This window comes from Osmerus eperlanus, chromosome 28 (assembly GCF_963692335.1).
Source record: "Osmerus eperlanus chromosome 28, fOsmEpe2.1, whole genome shotgun sequence".
NCBI lineage: Eukaryota > Metazoa > Chordata > Actinopteri > Osmeriformes > Osmeridae > Osmerus > Osmerus eperlanus.
The window spans coordinates 822,497-837,677 of record NC_085045.1 but is presented as its reverse complement, the minus strand read 5'-3'; the positions used below and the strand labels follow the sequence as shown (position 1 = coordinate 837,677).

At 48.5% G+C, this 15,181-nt stretch overlaps 2 protein-coding genes across 2 annotated transcripts in view; one reads left to right on the top strand and one right to left on the bottom strand.

Moving 5' to 3' along the window:
- Positions 1 to 15,181, top strand: part of smad4b (SMAD family member 4b) — a 236,616-nt gene that overhangs the window by 149,819 nt on the left and 71,616 nt on the right. The window lies entirely within an intron of this gene.
- Positions 2,633 to 12,435, bottom strand: slc1a3a (solute carrier family 1 member 3a). Its single transcript, XM_062454946.1, has 9 exons — positions 12,124 to 12,435; positions 10,501 to 10,638; positions 6,308 to 6,512; positions 5,973 to 6,015; positions 5,174 to 5,442; positions 4,749 to 4,982; positions 4,357 to 4,551; positions 3,955 to 4,089; positions 2,633 to 3,290 (listed from the first exon to the last, which is right to left on the bottom strand). Exons 1-9 carry the CDS (start codon positions 12,302 to 12,304, stop codon positions 3,089 to 3,091), a joined length of 1,602 nt encoding a protein of 533 aa, XP_062310930.1. The 5' UTR covers positions 12,305 to 12,435; the 3' UTR covers positions 2,633 to 3,088.

The window sequence follows — 15,181 nt, the reverse complement described above, 5'->3', positions numbered from 1 at the left end:
GTGACCGGAGCTCTCCGGTGAGACTCCCTCCACCCGCGCCCAACGAAATGCCACTTTTGATGGCATCACCGCAAAATGGCATCAAGGACCGTAAACACAGATTATGAGACTAAATATTGTGTCGCGCAAATCAACAAGGTCTACCTATGTAATAGTAAACGATTTTTTCCCATTGATGTCAAATTATTTCTTTCTTAATAAGAAGTATGGTATGTGTTTTTAATCTAGATAATATATCATAAAGTATATCCCAACACTAGTAGACTGAGCAAGAAAACTTAATTACATCACATAAGTAGGTTATTTACAGTTACTATTTTTGCAAAGAACTAGGCACATTTAGTGTCATCTTGAGTAGGCCTACATAATTTAACTCTTCTGCAGAATGTGCACAATAAGTAGGACTGAATTACTTTAAAGATGCAAAGAAACATACGCAAGCAAATATGCAAGCAATTAGCCAACGTTTCTGTTAGACCGTAATATTCGCTGCTTCCAGAAATGTCCACTAGATGGCGGCAGGCACCAGTGCGTTGCCATCTGAGTGACATGTTGGCGCTCAGTGCTTGTTGCCCTGCAAACACGTTCACACCGGGATTCTGAATTATCCAGCGTGGCGGTTCAGAAACAGACGTGGAGAAGGAGTGTGAGAGGGTGACAGAGGAAGAAGGAGAAAGAGTAAGAGAAACACAAAACTACTGGTCATTTCATAATTTTTATTGGAAAAAAAACCCTATACAATGATCAGATCTAGCCATTTTTTTGTTTATGTGTGTGTGTGTGTGTGTGTGTGTGTGTGTGTGTGTGTGTGTGTGTGTGTGTGTGTGTGTGTGTGTGTGTGTGTGTGTGTGTGTGTGTGTGTGTGTGTGTGTGTGAGAGAGAGAGAGAGAGAGAGAGAGTGAGTTAGAGGATCTTTGTGTGTTTTGAGACACAAATCAACCATGACACCAGCCTTTGTAAACAAAAGGAATCTATCAAATATCCTCAAGTGTCTAACACCAGCTCTACTGTATTACTGATAAAGGTAACAAAATAAAAGTTGGTTAGTCTATTAGTTCATAATCTCCCCAACAAATGTTTTTACAGCATCTTCTAAAAGTTATCCGCAGGAAACATACTCTTCAAATCTACAGTTAATTTACAAGAGAATCTACAAATCCTCCCCCCCCAAAAAAATTAAATGCAGTACATTCAAATGACATTTCTACACAGTGAAAACATTGCTAAAAAAGAGCATTTGAAAGATTGGAATCCAATTTGTATTAGTCCAACCTATATATCTACTTTTGACAGAGGACATCAAAATTCTTTGCAAACTATGTTCACAACATCCTCATTTTGATCAATGTGTTACTTTTGGTAAACCTTTTGGTAACTTGCAAGTTTGGAATAACCTCTTGGAATAAATGTTAGCATCTAATATATCTAATACTCAATCAAATGTTCGTTTTTTGTCATCATTAACATATTGACTGACAACTATGGTAGCAAATAACAACTAATAACTAACTACAAGGTGGATAGGGTCTGGTGAGTATGAATATACTTCAATGATGTGATGAATCTTTAGCTGTCAATGCACTCCTGAAAGGGAATACCATGTTTCCAAAACGGATCCAATAGCTTAAAATGTACAAAGTACACAAAACGCTTTGAAATACAAAAACATTTGGAATTAATTTAGTGCTGAGCATTCATTTGGTAACCACGAGAAAGTCGCAGCAAGCGCATGCTGATTGAAATAAATTTGGTTGTTGCACAACTACGAATCTCAAGATACAATGTTGCCCGTATCAAACCAGCCACAGAACAAAAAAAGAAAAAAAAAGATTTTAGAGAAAGAGATGCAGAAGATTCTGCAGTCAGAGAAAGATACAAGGTTTCCACAGATCTCTCCTCCTTGCCATCTCCTCAGAATTCACATCACTACAAAAAACAAGTGAACATTAAAACAAAAAGTCAAACGTATAAAATGTATCAGAGAAAATTCAGGTAAATGTATCAAAATGTGTGATATAAAAAAACAGGCTTCTTTCCTGAAAAGGAGTAGTTTCCCTCGACCCCCCTTCCCTCGACCCCCCTTCCCTCGACCCCCCTTCCCTCGACCCCCCTTCCCCTCCCTGTCGCTAGTAGCCTTCTACCTGCATTTCAAAACACAGCACAGGTATTGTGGAGGAATGAAATCTATATCAATACCTCAGATATACAAAATATGTAATCACAATGCTGAACATATATTCCAAATATAATCAATGATCCAGATATAATAATGATGAACTTATATTCCAATTGTATGATTATGTACCAAGATGTGACTGTGTCTGTGAAAGTGAGAAATAGGCCTTGCTCAGGAGAATGTATCTTTTTAGTGAGGAGAGGAATGCCATATAGTCAGCCTACTGGCAGGGAGGGGTGTACGGGATGATATTATTTGCTGCAGAGAGCTGTTTAACGTCACCCCATGGGAAAGGAGAGTCAACACCAGAAGATAAGAAGATATTTGGGCCGTGGAGCATGTATCCTTTTGCCCCGGGACTTCATAAGACCTTTGGCTCTGGTCTGCCCCCCCCCCCCCCCCTGTTGACTGACCCCCCCCCCGCCCCCCTGGATGATCTGCCCCCCCCCTCCCCCTTGGACATCATCAGACTTTTGGACTGCCCACAAACTGCCCACAGACCTCATAGGATGAGCACATCCCCTCCCCACTGTCTTCTGACCACTGACCTAACAAACACCTCCCTCTCAGGGGGGTACAAGACCTGTGTGCCCTGCACATGTCAGCAGGACTGGACTGGGCAGAACTCTGTCTGACTTCTGTAGAGACTGTTCTCACGAGGGCCTTGGTTTTCTCTGCTCTGTGAAGCGAGACTGGTAACATCGACTGGTATCACTGATCTGGACTGAGACACCTTGGTGTGCTGTGTTCATTGTTTGATTTGCATAATTTCTTATTAAACTACGAAGAAGTTGGTCTGGCATTTAACCTGGCATTCTTCTCCACCCAAATTAGCGACACTTGATACCAGGGGGGAGAAGGGAAAGAACCGCGATGCGTGCGTCTCGCCTGCCGAGCGTGACCAGCGCGGTTCTACATGTTGGTCTCGCTGTTGTCTGGTTTCTGGTTCTCGTAATCGTTCTCCTGGTTGATGAGCTGGTACGGTTTCTTGTTGGCCTCCTCCACCACAGAGTTTCCCGCCTCCGGGTCCTTGAGCTCGTTCCGAGACAGGTGCTCCACGATCCCCGCGCCGATGGAGTCCCCGAGAACGTTGGTCATGGTACGTAATCGGTCCCTGCAGAGACGGTGGTTAGAGGTTTTTAGAAAAACCTTTTTCTACCTTTCAAAACTTTTTTTTCACACACATGGCTCAAAAGTTTCAGTTTTTTTCAGAACTTAGTTTCGAACAATTTTTTTTCAACTGTCAATTTAGTTAAAAAAAATAAATTCAAAAACTTTTTTGGGTGTAGCTCAGTGGTTAGATAATTTGACTGCAGATGAGGTTGCAGGTTCAAATCCCTATACTGTATGTCGCTTTTGGGAAAAAAAGGTAAAAAAATCAGCAGTTTATCACATTTTTATCAACATGTGTTTTAGAATTCTTAAGGTTTTGCAAAGATTACCAGCTAGGGAATTCAACAAACGAGCAACATGATACAAGCAGTGTTATTCAAAGTAGAAGTATGGTATATTTTTATAAACTCAGAAACCTAACCAGACGAGCACACACACATACTCTCACACACACATACACACACCACACACACACACTGGGGTCAGATGTGGATGATAAAATTGGAAACAGATGGATCGGGGGAATGTGAGAGGTGTGTCTTACAAATCCGACCCTCAAGCTTATGGTCCTCAGCTTGACTACGCTCTATAGAAACACCACCTGCATTCTAGCTCATCCCCCCCAAAGTACATGAATGTAGCTTTCAAGTACAGCCAGCACTTACAAGAACCAATCGACGGCGATGATCAGGGTGATGTCATCGGTGGGCAGACCCACAGAGGTTAGAACTATCACCATGGTGACGAGGCCCGCCTGGGGGATTCCGGCTGCTCCGATGCTGGCGGCGGTAGCCGTTATACTGGAGAGAGAGGGAGGGGGACGGAGGGAGGGGGGGGTGAGGGGGGGAGGGAGGAGAAGATGGAGAAAGGGGGGAGGGAATGGGGGGGGGGAGGAGGAGGGGGAGAAAAAAAGTAGGAGGGAGATCATTGAGGTAAGAAAAAACAACCCCATCACCAATAAAGCTACCAGTTCAAACAAAGCATTTCAACATCCTCCTTTTCAACTACAAAAAAAAGCAGATTGCATAATTTTTCTTTGACCTCTGTCTCGTCTCATAGTTTGCTACCTAATGGTGAGGATCTGGCCGAAGTTGAGGTCCATGTTGTTGACCTGGGCGATAAAGATGGCCGCCAGGGCCTCGTACAGGGCCGTGCCGTCCATGTTGATGGTGGCGCCCACGGGCAGCACGAAGCGGGTCACTCGCTTGTCCACCTTGTTGTTCTCCTCCAGGCATTTGAACGTGATGGGCAGCGTGGCAGAGCTGAGATAGAGATGAGAGATTTGTTTTTTTGGTCACAAACGGCCACACAGAAGCCTGTAAAGATAAGAGATTACATATCTCCACTTCTTCGTATAAATCTGGTCTGTAACATACATTAGCATAGCATAGAGTAGCATAGCATACAGTAATTTAGCATACAGTAGCATAGCATACGTTAGCCTAGCTTGCTGTCCTACCTGGAGGAGGTCCCCAGGGCAGTGACGAGGGCCTGTAGCAGGCCGGAGATGAACACGAAGGGGTTCTTCCTCACCACCAGGAAGTAGAGACTGGGCAGGACCACGAGGGCGTGGATCAGAAGGCCAACGATGACCGTCACCGTGTACATGGCCAGCTGCCCGCCCATCTGGGTGATGTCGTCCATCTCCACGATCTTCCCGGAGATCAGGAACAGGATGCCGATAGGTGCGTACCTGGGGGAGGATGATGGAGGGGGATATGGGATGCATAGAATTGCATCCCATATCATAGCATCCAGTAGCATAGCATCCAGTAGTATAGCATCCAGTAGCATAGAATCCAGTAGCATAGCATCCAGTAGCATAGAGTTGCATCTAATATCATAGCATCCAGTAGCATAGCATAGCTTTCTCTCTCCGCTCACCACATGATGATGGCGACCAGCCTCATGATGGCTTCGTTGAGGCAGTCAAAGAAGTCTTTGAGCGGCTGGCCCTGCTCCTTCATGCTCCCGATGATGAGACCGAAGCACATGGAGAACACCACCAGGCCCAGGGCGTTCACCCCGTTCACGGCTCCCGGTATGGGCACCATCTCCTCCAGGGCCATCTGATCGCTGCCGTTCACCGTGAACAGGGTGTCGTTTACCGTCAGCTTCATGTAGATGATCCTCTTCCCGTACTGGGTCTTGAACTGTGGGGACGAGAGGAGAGACCGAGGTTGTCGTGGCGTTTGCGTCGTTGTTGCCGTGTGATCACGTGCTATGCGAGACATGCAGAGGTCATTGATTGTAAGGAAGATATTCAAACGTTGGTTATTCGTGGCATAGTTGTCTATAGAATCGTGAGATATGAGTCATTATGACCTCCCCATTACAGCACTCTGTCATCTTTGTCAGTAATTGCAGAGTGATGGAATGTTTCTGTATCAGGACCCCATCTGTGCATGAGTCACACAGCGCAAGAAGAATAAGAATGCTGCTCATTCTTATTCTTATTTTTATATATATTTTATTTTATATTTAAATTGTTTTATTCTTAGATTGTTTAGTTCTTAGGAATAGTTAAACTTCTGTACCTTTACTTAATTTAAGATTCGTATATGTTTAGTGTTTGCACCTCCCTGCCACAGTAAATTCCGTGTTTGTATAACATACATGGCGAATAAACCGAATTCTGATTTTGATTCTGATTCTGATTCTGAAGAAGAGGGAGAGGGTTCACCTGCTGTGTGCACGCTTGCACCAGGTTAGGAGGAAACATGTTTCTGGACGGGAGAGAAGAAGCACACAGCGAGTCTGTTAAGCTTCTGAGCAAGAACGGACCAATCACAACAGTCCTAACCCAAGCACACACTTACAGACACACACACACAAAATTACAGTCCACACACCCTTACAGACACACACACTTCCAGTCCACACACACACTTACAGACACACACACACTTACAGACACACACACACTTAGACACACACACACACACACTTACAGTCCACACACACACTTCCAGACACACACACACTTCCAGTCCACACACACACAGGCTGAAGCCCCACCTGATGAGGTCCATGAAGGCGTCGGCGGGCCTGACTTGCTCGATCTTCTGCTGCTTGGTGAACTCGTCCTTGGAGCCCTTGCCGGGGTGGATGACCAGCACCATGATGATACCGATGAACACGGCGATGACCGTGGTGGTGGTGTAGTACACCACAGCCCTCAGACCCATCTTACCTGACGCACGGCTGTCCAGCGCTGCCATGCCTGGGGAGCGAGGGGAGGGGGGAGAGAGAGAGAGAGAGAGAGAGAGAGAGAGAGAGAGAGAGAGAGAGAGAGAGAGAGAGAGAGAGAGAGAGAGATACAGAGCATACAGATAGTTTACGTAAGTCATGGGTTAGTCAATCAAACAAGCAATTTGACATCATCCTCATCCAAAGACATTTGGATGAGGATAACTCAGTGGTAGCCTTTCACAGCAGAACAATATGTCCCAGGTTCAGATTCCCCCTCTATACCACATCAGATAAAGGCGTCTGCTAATGCAACACATTGTTATAATTACATGACATTGTTTGATTTGAAAAGCACAGGTCTAGGATGTTCCGAGGTTGGAGCTCCAGGGACGCGTTATGGAAGTGAAGTGAGAGGTGGCTCTGTCCCAAGGGCTTCTCTTTGCTTGTTCCCTCCAATTCCACAATCTTGGGAAAGTGTTCTTACTCTGTGTGGTGTTTAAAGACCTGCCTGTTCTATAATCTGACTACCCTGGAGGACAATAGCAGAGACCCCGGGGTCTGGAACCTGATCTGACCCTGACCTTTACTCCAGGGAACCCTACACCCTGGTGCCCTGGGGAGGCGGTTCCACCAGGGCTGATCTGGAAGGACAGAACAAAGAATGTTTGCACTCTTCAAACCACTGGTCACTCAAGGTGTGTGGGCCAGTTCGAAGAGGCCAGCCACGACTTGACATGAGATCACATCTCTCTAGAAGTTTCCTAGAGTTTGGTAACTGTTAGTAGCTGTAATTCATAGCTATGTGTGAGTAACTCTAGAAAACTGGACAAATGGTGATGTCACCCTCCCTGTGATGTCACCCTCCCTTTGATGTCACCCTCCCTGTGATGTCACCCTCCCTGTGATGTCACCCTCCCTGTGCCCCTCCCAGCTCCTCAGTCCCTCAGACATCAAACACTCTGAGAGAGAAAGGCAAAAGAAAGAAGTAAAGAAGACCTTTAGAAAACTCCGCTCTGACAACGTTGCAGCTTCAATAGCCGTGAGGTTCTGGGTGTCTTTTCCAAGTTGTCAGCCGCTATCCAGGGTTTTGTGTTTATTCACAGCAACACAGGCGAGAGCAGCTTTTGTGTGAGTGACATGTATGTGCTTCATTCAGAGGTGCCCCTGTCTGGCCCTCACAAACTCTTGTCTCAACTTGCCCATGGCCCCATCTCTTACCCTCCACCTCCTCCTCCTCCACCACCTCCTCCTCCTCTACCTCCCTCCCTACCCACCTCCCCTTCTCTTTACACTGCGATCTTATTGCCTCAACTCTCCTTCTCCCCTCCTCCCCCTTCATTTTCTCCCTCTCTCCCCCTCTACTGCCCTCTGTCCCTTTGCTGACAGCCCTGGGAAAACTTGTTGACCTAGTCAGCCACAATGATTCTCATGTCGTCCCGGCAACAGCGAACACGCACTCCGCAATCTTTTTCCTTTGCAGCGGGCAGAATTACTTGTTCGTTGAGGGGAGCAGTGGAGAACACAGGACTTCTTCAGGCAGGTTGGAGGGACCTCAGTCGCCATGGGGTCCACGTTTACGCCAATTAAGATGCACGACTGTGAGGAACAATGACCCTTCAGTTCTCTGACCAGTCAACATGGCTGGCGCATACCTGATGAGTTTACCCAGACAACCTAGTCCTGACACAGAGGCCAGGAACACAGGACCTGTGTCTGTAACGCCCTCTACATCTACCTCCTAGTCCATGCCAGCCTCTCGCTCTCCTTCTCTCTCTCTCTCTCTCTCTCTCTCTCTCTCTCTCTCTCTCTCTCTCTCTCTCTCTCTCTCTCTCTCTCTCTCTCTCTCTCCTTCCCTCTCTCTCTCTCTCTCTCTCTCTCTCTCTCTCCTTCTCTCTCTCTCTTCCCCCTGTCTCTCTCTCTGTCTGGATGTGTGTGTCTCCTGTATCTGTAAGTGTCTGCTAATAGAATTAAATAAATAAAGTAATATCACTTACAGTAATATAATAATATAATATTCACTCAATGATTCTTCTTGGTAAAAATATAAAAAATATAAACTAAACCTACCTAGTTGTCACGTACACAAGTAAGACACAATTGCCTCAACACACAACAGACAACCTGCTTCCCACCCTCAACAGACAGGGACTGACCTTGAGACAAAACAAGCAGACCTACATCCCATTCAGATGACAGGAACAGACTGTGCAAATCAATGATTCACTGTTTAAGATGGAACCATACGAACTGTGGCCCAATTACACCCCCACTACAACATACCCCTTCCTGCTTCCTCTTAAACCTCACATGACCCCTACCCCCCCAGCCCACTCCTCCTCCACCCCCCTCATCTGAAAATGTCTGGAAACAATATGAGTTTTCCAGGAAATATTGCTCTTTAATGTGCGAAGTAAGAAGGGGGAGAGAGATTTGCTGAGACTGTCTCCAGTGGTTTTGCCTTCCTTCCAACTATAACTAACTATATACAACTATATATATAACAAACTCTAACAACTATAACTAACTATATACAACTATATATATAACTAACTCTAACAACTCTAACTCCTGAGCTTCACACAGTATATCTGTCTCGCTCCACAAGGACACAACGAGAACCGGGAACCACATACGCTTGTAACCATGTTGTTCTGGCGTCTTACAACGTTGCGTACCAGAGGGAACCCACGAACCACAGACCTAGAACGTCAGGAGAACATGTGGAGATTGCAAAAGATGCTCCAGTTGGAGGTGGAACGGGAGCCTTGAAATGATGTGCGTAGTGAGAACTAACGTGTAAACAGCGATGGCTTTAATCAGTGAAGAAACAGCCCTGCATCACAAAGTCAAAGAATCGGGATTCATTTTTAGAAAACCGTTGTTTTCTGAAAACTTCACAATGTTAGCATAACGTCCGAAGTTTACCATAAAAATACGTAAACATAAAAAGGCTATTCAATATCACTGTCACTTCTGGTTCCCCCCCCCCTCCTCCCCCCCCCCTTCCTCCCCCCCCCCTTCCTCCTCGCCCCCAGAATCTCCTCATTGTAGCCAGGCGATGAGTTATTCTCTGAACTGACGCAGCAATAAACCTCCTTTCTTTGATTCCCTTCTCTCAGTGTGAACTGCTTTTGCCAGAACAGACTTCTACAGATCTTATTGGAAAACGTCTTTTCATGGGTCCAGTCAAAGGATTCTTTGTCCTCTGAGGGGGAGGCGTGGTTACATAACCTCTGACCCTGCTCCACTGTGACAGATCCGAGAGCTCCTATTGGCTGGCCTTGACCACAGAGTCGGCGCCTACCCTCTCTTCCTCCCCTCCTCCGTCCCCCATCCCTCCATCACGTCCCCCATCCCTCCATCACGTCCCCATCCCTCCATCACGTCCCCCATCCCTCCATCACGTCCCCCATCCCTCCATCACGTCCCCCATCCCTCCATCACGTCCCCCATCCCTCCATCACGTCCCCCCTCTCTGCTGTGGCTCTCGCCTGGAAGCCCCCACCCTCTCTCCTCACGTGTTCTGGGAAACTTCAAAGCAGGGTGGGCGTTCTTGTGTTTTTAACTTTCACATCACAGACTCTTCCTCGTCCCTCTGAAGACGTTCAGCAACAACGCCGTTCAGAGAGATGAGCTCGTGGTACATCTGAACACAGGAGTGTGTCAAGATGCACACATACACCCACACACACTGTGTGTCTCACACCCACTGTCTCTCTCACACACACTCGGTCTCTCTCACACACACTCTCACCCCGAGCTCGTGTGCTGGTGTGAGAACAGGACTCTGTTGTCTCCATGTCGTGGTCGGTCATGTGACGTGAGCTCAACACAGCAACAAAGATTGGTGTTATGGGACGATATCCCCCGAGGGGATTGGCTGAGCCTCCTGTCTGTCAATCACACAACTCCCACAACAGCCCTCCCACTCCTTCCTTAACAGGGACCTGCGAGCCCTGTGCTGAGCCATGAGGAGGTGGGCTCTGAGCATACCTGTGACGAGGCTGACAGTGTCCTACCTGTAATGAGGCTGGAGACCAGCAGGGGCAGCACCAGCATCTGCAGCATCCTCATCAGCAGTTCTCCGGGGAAGGAGAAGTACTTCACCTCCCGGTACGACATCCCATACGGCCGCAGAGCGAAGCCCAGCAGAATACCTGGGAGGGGAACGAAGGAAGAGGTGGAGAGGTGGAGAGGGGGAAGAGGAGGAGGGGGGAGGAGAGATGGAGAGATGAATGGGTAGATGGGTGGAGAGATGGAGGGGTGGAGAGGTTGAAGGGTGAAGGAGGAGGAGAGGTGCAAGGACAGAGTCAGCCTCCATGATGAGACTGTGACGTTTCAGCTAACATTGAGCCCAGGACAGAGCCCAGGACAGAGCCCAGGACAGAGCCCAGGACAGAGCCCAGGACAGAGCCCAGGACAGAGCCCAGGACAGAGCCCAGGACAGAGCCCAGGACAGAGCCCAGGACAGATCCCAGGGTAGAGCCCAGGACAGAGCCCAGGACTGAGCCCAGGACAGAGCCCAGGACTGAGCCCAGGACTGAGCCCAGGACAGAGCCCAGGACAGAGCCCAGGACTGAGCCCAGGACAGAGCCCAGGACAGATCCCAGGGTAGAGCCCAGGACAGAGCCCGCCTCTGGTATGTTGTGTTGCTGTGTTGCATCCTACACAGCTGCTGTCCTTGTAGAAATCAGTATTAGTGTGTTGCAAGTGACTCCAGTGCATTCGCATGGAGGGGGGGGTGAGGGGAGGTGAGGAGAGAGGGGGTGAGGGGAGGTGAGGTGAGGGGGGGGAGGTGAGGTGAAGGGAGGGGGGAGATGAGGGTGGGGTGAGGTGAGGGGGGGAGGAGAGGGGAGGTGAGGGGGGAGATGAGGGGGGTGAGTGGAGGTGAGGGGAGGTGAGGAGAGGGGGGGTGAGGGGAGGTGAGGAGAGGGGAGGGGAGGTGAAGGGAGGGGGGAGGTGAGGGGGGGAGGAGAGGGGAGGTGAGGGGGGAGATGAGGGGGGGTGAGGGGAGGTGAGGGGAGGTGAGGGGGGGGTGAGGGGGTCTTCAGAGGCAGCTGTGAGGAAGCAGGGCCAAGATCTATTCCTGCTTGGTGAGGTCAAAGGTTAATGACCAGGGGTCAGGGGTCTTGGCAGGGTCAGTCATCTGGGATTGCTCTGTTTCCTCTTCCTACCTTTAAATGTATAAGCATGTGTGTGTGTGTGTGTGTGTGTGTGTGTATGTGTGTGTGTGTGTGTGGCGTGTGTGGCGTGTGTGTGTGTGGGGGGGGGGGTAGGCTAAAAGCATTTTAACGTTACAACATCACAGTTACAGTAAGAAGTAGAGATTTCTCCCATATTTAACATCACTCATCTGCCTTCATCTTTTGGGCTTTATCAGTATCACACACACAAACTCACACACACACAAACACACGCACTCTCTCTTTCACACACACACACACTCTCACAGACACACACAGACACACACACACACACACTCTCACAGACACACACACACAGACACACCCACACACACACACACACACACACACAGACACACACACACACACACTCTCACACACTCTCGCAGACACACACACACACACACTCACACACACACACTCTCTCACAGACACACCCACACACACACACATTCTCACCGATGATCACGGCTGCCACGGTGAAGATGACGAAGGCGTTGCGTTTGAGGAAGCCGGTCACGTCGTCCCTGTTCACGCTCTCCACCCTCTTCCTGGCCTGGAGGGAGCGGCTCTGCAGCCCCTCCCTGAGCTGCCTCACCCGGCCCCTCGTCTGGGGCTTCCCCCCCTCACTCTGGGCCATGACTCCTGCTCCTCTGGGAACCGCTCCGGTTCTCCTGGCTGGGGTTCTCCTGGCTGGGGTTCTCCTGGCTGTGGTTCTCCTGGCTGGGGTTCTTCTGGCTGGGGTTCTCCTGGCTCAGGTTCTGCCGCTGGTCAGGGGTTTCTTGTGAAGTGAGGGTTAGGGGGAGGAAGAGGGGGAGGGAGGGAGGTAGGTGGAGGGGGGGGGTGAGAGGGGGGGTGAGAGGTGGTAGGGGAGGGAGGCGGGCGGGCAGAGGGGGAGGTGGGGAGAGAGGTGGGTAAGAGGAAGGGGGAAAGGGAGAGGTTAGAGGTAGAGAGACAGGTGGGAGTAGCGGGATAGAGGGAGAGAGAGAGAAGGAGAGGTAAGATGAGAAGAAACAGGAGAGGGAGGTGAATGGAAAGAGTTGTAACTGAGCAAAAGAGGAGTGGATCAATAAAACTGGATCAAAGTGGATGAGGGTGATTCTAATCAAGCACCGCTGTGTCGACACGGCTTGTTTACTTACAGCCTGAGCTTCACATTCAAGCTCTCAGCTCTCAGTCCTCTCAGGGTAACTGTGATCCTAACTGAACCATCCAACAACTCCACAAACCCCGAGGAAAGAGAGAGGGAATTGCTCTAGAGTAACATAGCTCAATACCTTCTGAGGGAAAATAGTTTGGCAGAAAACCAGTTCCAAGAAAACAACCAAAAACTGACAGTGCATCAGTCTCAAATCTACAGTATTGGATGAAATCGTAACTTAGAATCAACTGTGAAATATCAGGAAGTGGCAGCCAATAACTACTTATAATTTGAGAAAAGAAAAGGTGTAAACAAACCAGAAAAACACACACAAAAGGGTGGGTTTTCTGTGTCATCTTTCCAGTCCACAGTTTATACACACGTACACACTCCAGACATCACGGGTTAAGGTTCGCTCGTTTGTTTGTTTTATTGTCCCACATGTGGACTAGAGACATATTGGGACTGAGGATGTTATTTGTGAACTGACGGAGAGCTGACAAGCACACAACTTGAAGTTTACACACACACACACACACATGCACTCTCTCTTTCACACACACACAAACACACCACACACTCACCACTCAACCCACACAAAGAAAATTGAACTTACCTTGAGACTTTAAAGAGACTTTTAAAGAGGGGAGATCCTGTGTTTTCCAGCTGTGTTGCGGTCCGATCCTAACCAACCCCAGACAGACACAGACCTTCACTGTCGGCTGGTGCAGCCAGCTCTGGAGAAGAGAGAAGAGAAGAGAGGAGAGAGGAGAGAGGAGAGAGGGGGAAGAATGAAAGAGCCAGTGAAAGAAGGAGGGGTGCGTGGTGTAAGAAAGAATGAGAAAATAACACTGTGGGTTGGATGAGGGGAGTGAAGGAGGGAGAGAGGTGGGGCTTGGTGGACGAGGGGGAGGGAGGAAAGGGGGGAGGGGGAAGGGGGAAGTTAAGAGAGGGGAGAGAAGTAGAGTTAAGGGGAACCCTCTTTTCAGAATGAGGGGCCGGGAGGGAGAATGAGTTGGAGGAAGAAAAGAGTGTCTAGTTTTCCTTTCTCTCAGTGAGCTGCTCACACTAGTTGGGCATGACTGCATCTTCCTGTGGAGAATCCACTTAGAGAGGAAGACAGTAGCGCCGATTCTGCTTCCCAAACCTGCAGACTACATGTCCATCTCTCTCCTGATCCCCATCATTCAAGGATTACAATCTAGTCCCTTCTGTCATCTGTGAGGACCAAGTCCTCTGTGGTCTTTCGAAAAGAAGGTTCATTTCTACAATAGTACATTTATATTTTGTCATTTAGCAGACGCTCTTATCCAGAGCGACTTACAGTAAGTACAGGGACATTCCCTGGAGGCAAGTAGGGCGGAAGTGCCTTGCACAACGTCCATTTTGCAAGGCCGGGAATCGGCAACCTTCTGATTACTAGCCTGACACCCTAACCGCTCAGCCACCTGACTCCCAATAGTACATTTGAACTGTGATCAAGTGTTTGACAAAGCTTCTACTGGTGAAGCCAGACTTTTTTAAAACTTGAGCGGTGAAAACAACAAGGTGGACAAACACATTTTCAAACAAATATTGAGAGTCGTCTTTGGTTCAGGTCACAAGACCTGCAGGCTCTGCTGAGGGGAGAAGCAGCAAGCTGTTCACCGAGCCCCGCACCAAAAGAAGATACAAGAAATACCAAATAACTCTGTTGTTCAGCTAATGTCACAGTCTGTTTAGGACAATTACTGTAGCAGCTCACACATCCTGACTCCCAACTGAAGAACACACACATGCAACAACAACACACAAATACACACAGAGCTACGTATAAACATATGTCCAGCAGACACACACACATACACACACACACACAGACCTCCATGTGAAGACACCAAACAAAGACACATGCACACACACACTCAGCTCTATAAATCCAACATGAATCCTTCTCTATTTTGGAACGAAAGAAAGCCAGAGTGTGTTTGGGTAAAACATTTCACAGTAGATGATGTAATCTATGTTTGGAGGAGGCCCAAGCACAAGGCAGAGCTTTCAGTGTGTCTGGTAGTTTGGTTCAGAAGGATCTGGAAGTGAATGTGTCTGGGGGAAGGAAGAGCTGCTGTGTGTGTGTGTGTGTGTGTGTGGTGTGTTGTGTGTGTGTGTGTCTTTGCATGTGTGGAGGCTGGGGCTGGAGCTAGATGCTGGAGGCTGGAGGCTGGAGGCTGGAGGCTGGAGGCTGGGATAGGGGCTAACGGCTGGGACAGGGGTTTGAAGCTACAACAATGAGGGCACTCTGGGCACTCTCTCTCCGTCTCCTTTTTTCACATTCTCTCTCTTCCTCTCTCTCTCAACCTCCCTCTCCCCTTTCCTTCCCTCCCCTCCCTCCCTCCC

What these genes read in the sequence shown, in the direction of transcription:
- slc1a3a (XM_062454946.1), bottom strand. Translation starts at nt 12,304, where the DNA reads ATGGCCCAGAGTGAGGGGGGGAAGCCCCAGACGAGGGGCCGGGTGAGG. An exon ending in CGTGGCAGCCGTGATCATCG is followed by an intron (nt 10,639 to 12,123) that starts GTGAGAATGTGT and finishes TTCCCCTCCCAG; the next exon opens with GTATTCTGCTGGGCTTCGCT. An exon ending in GGTCTCCAGCCTCATTACAG is followed by an intron (nt 6,513 to 10,500) that starts GTAGGACACTGT and finishes CTCGCTCCCCAG; the next exon opens with GCATGGCAGCGCTGGACAGC.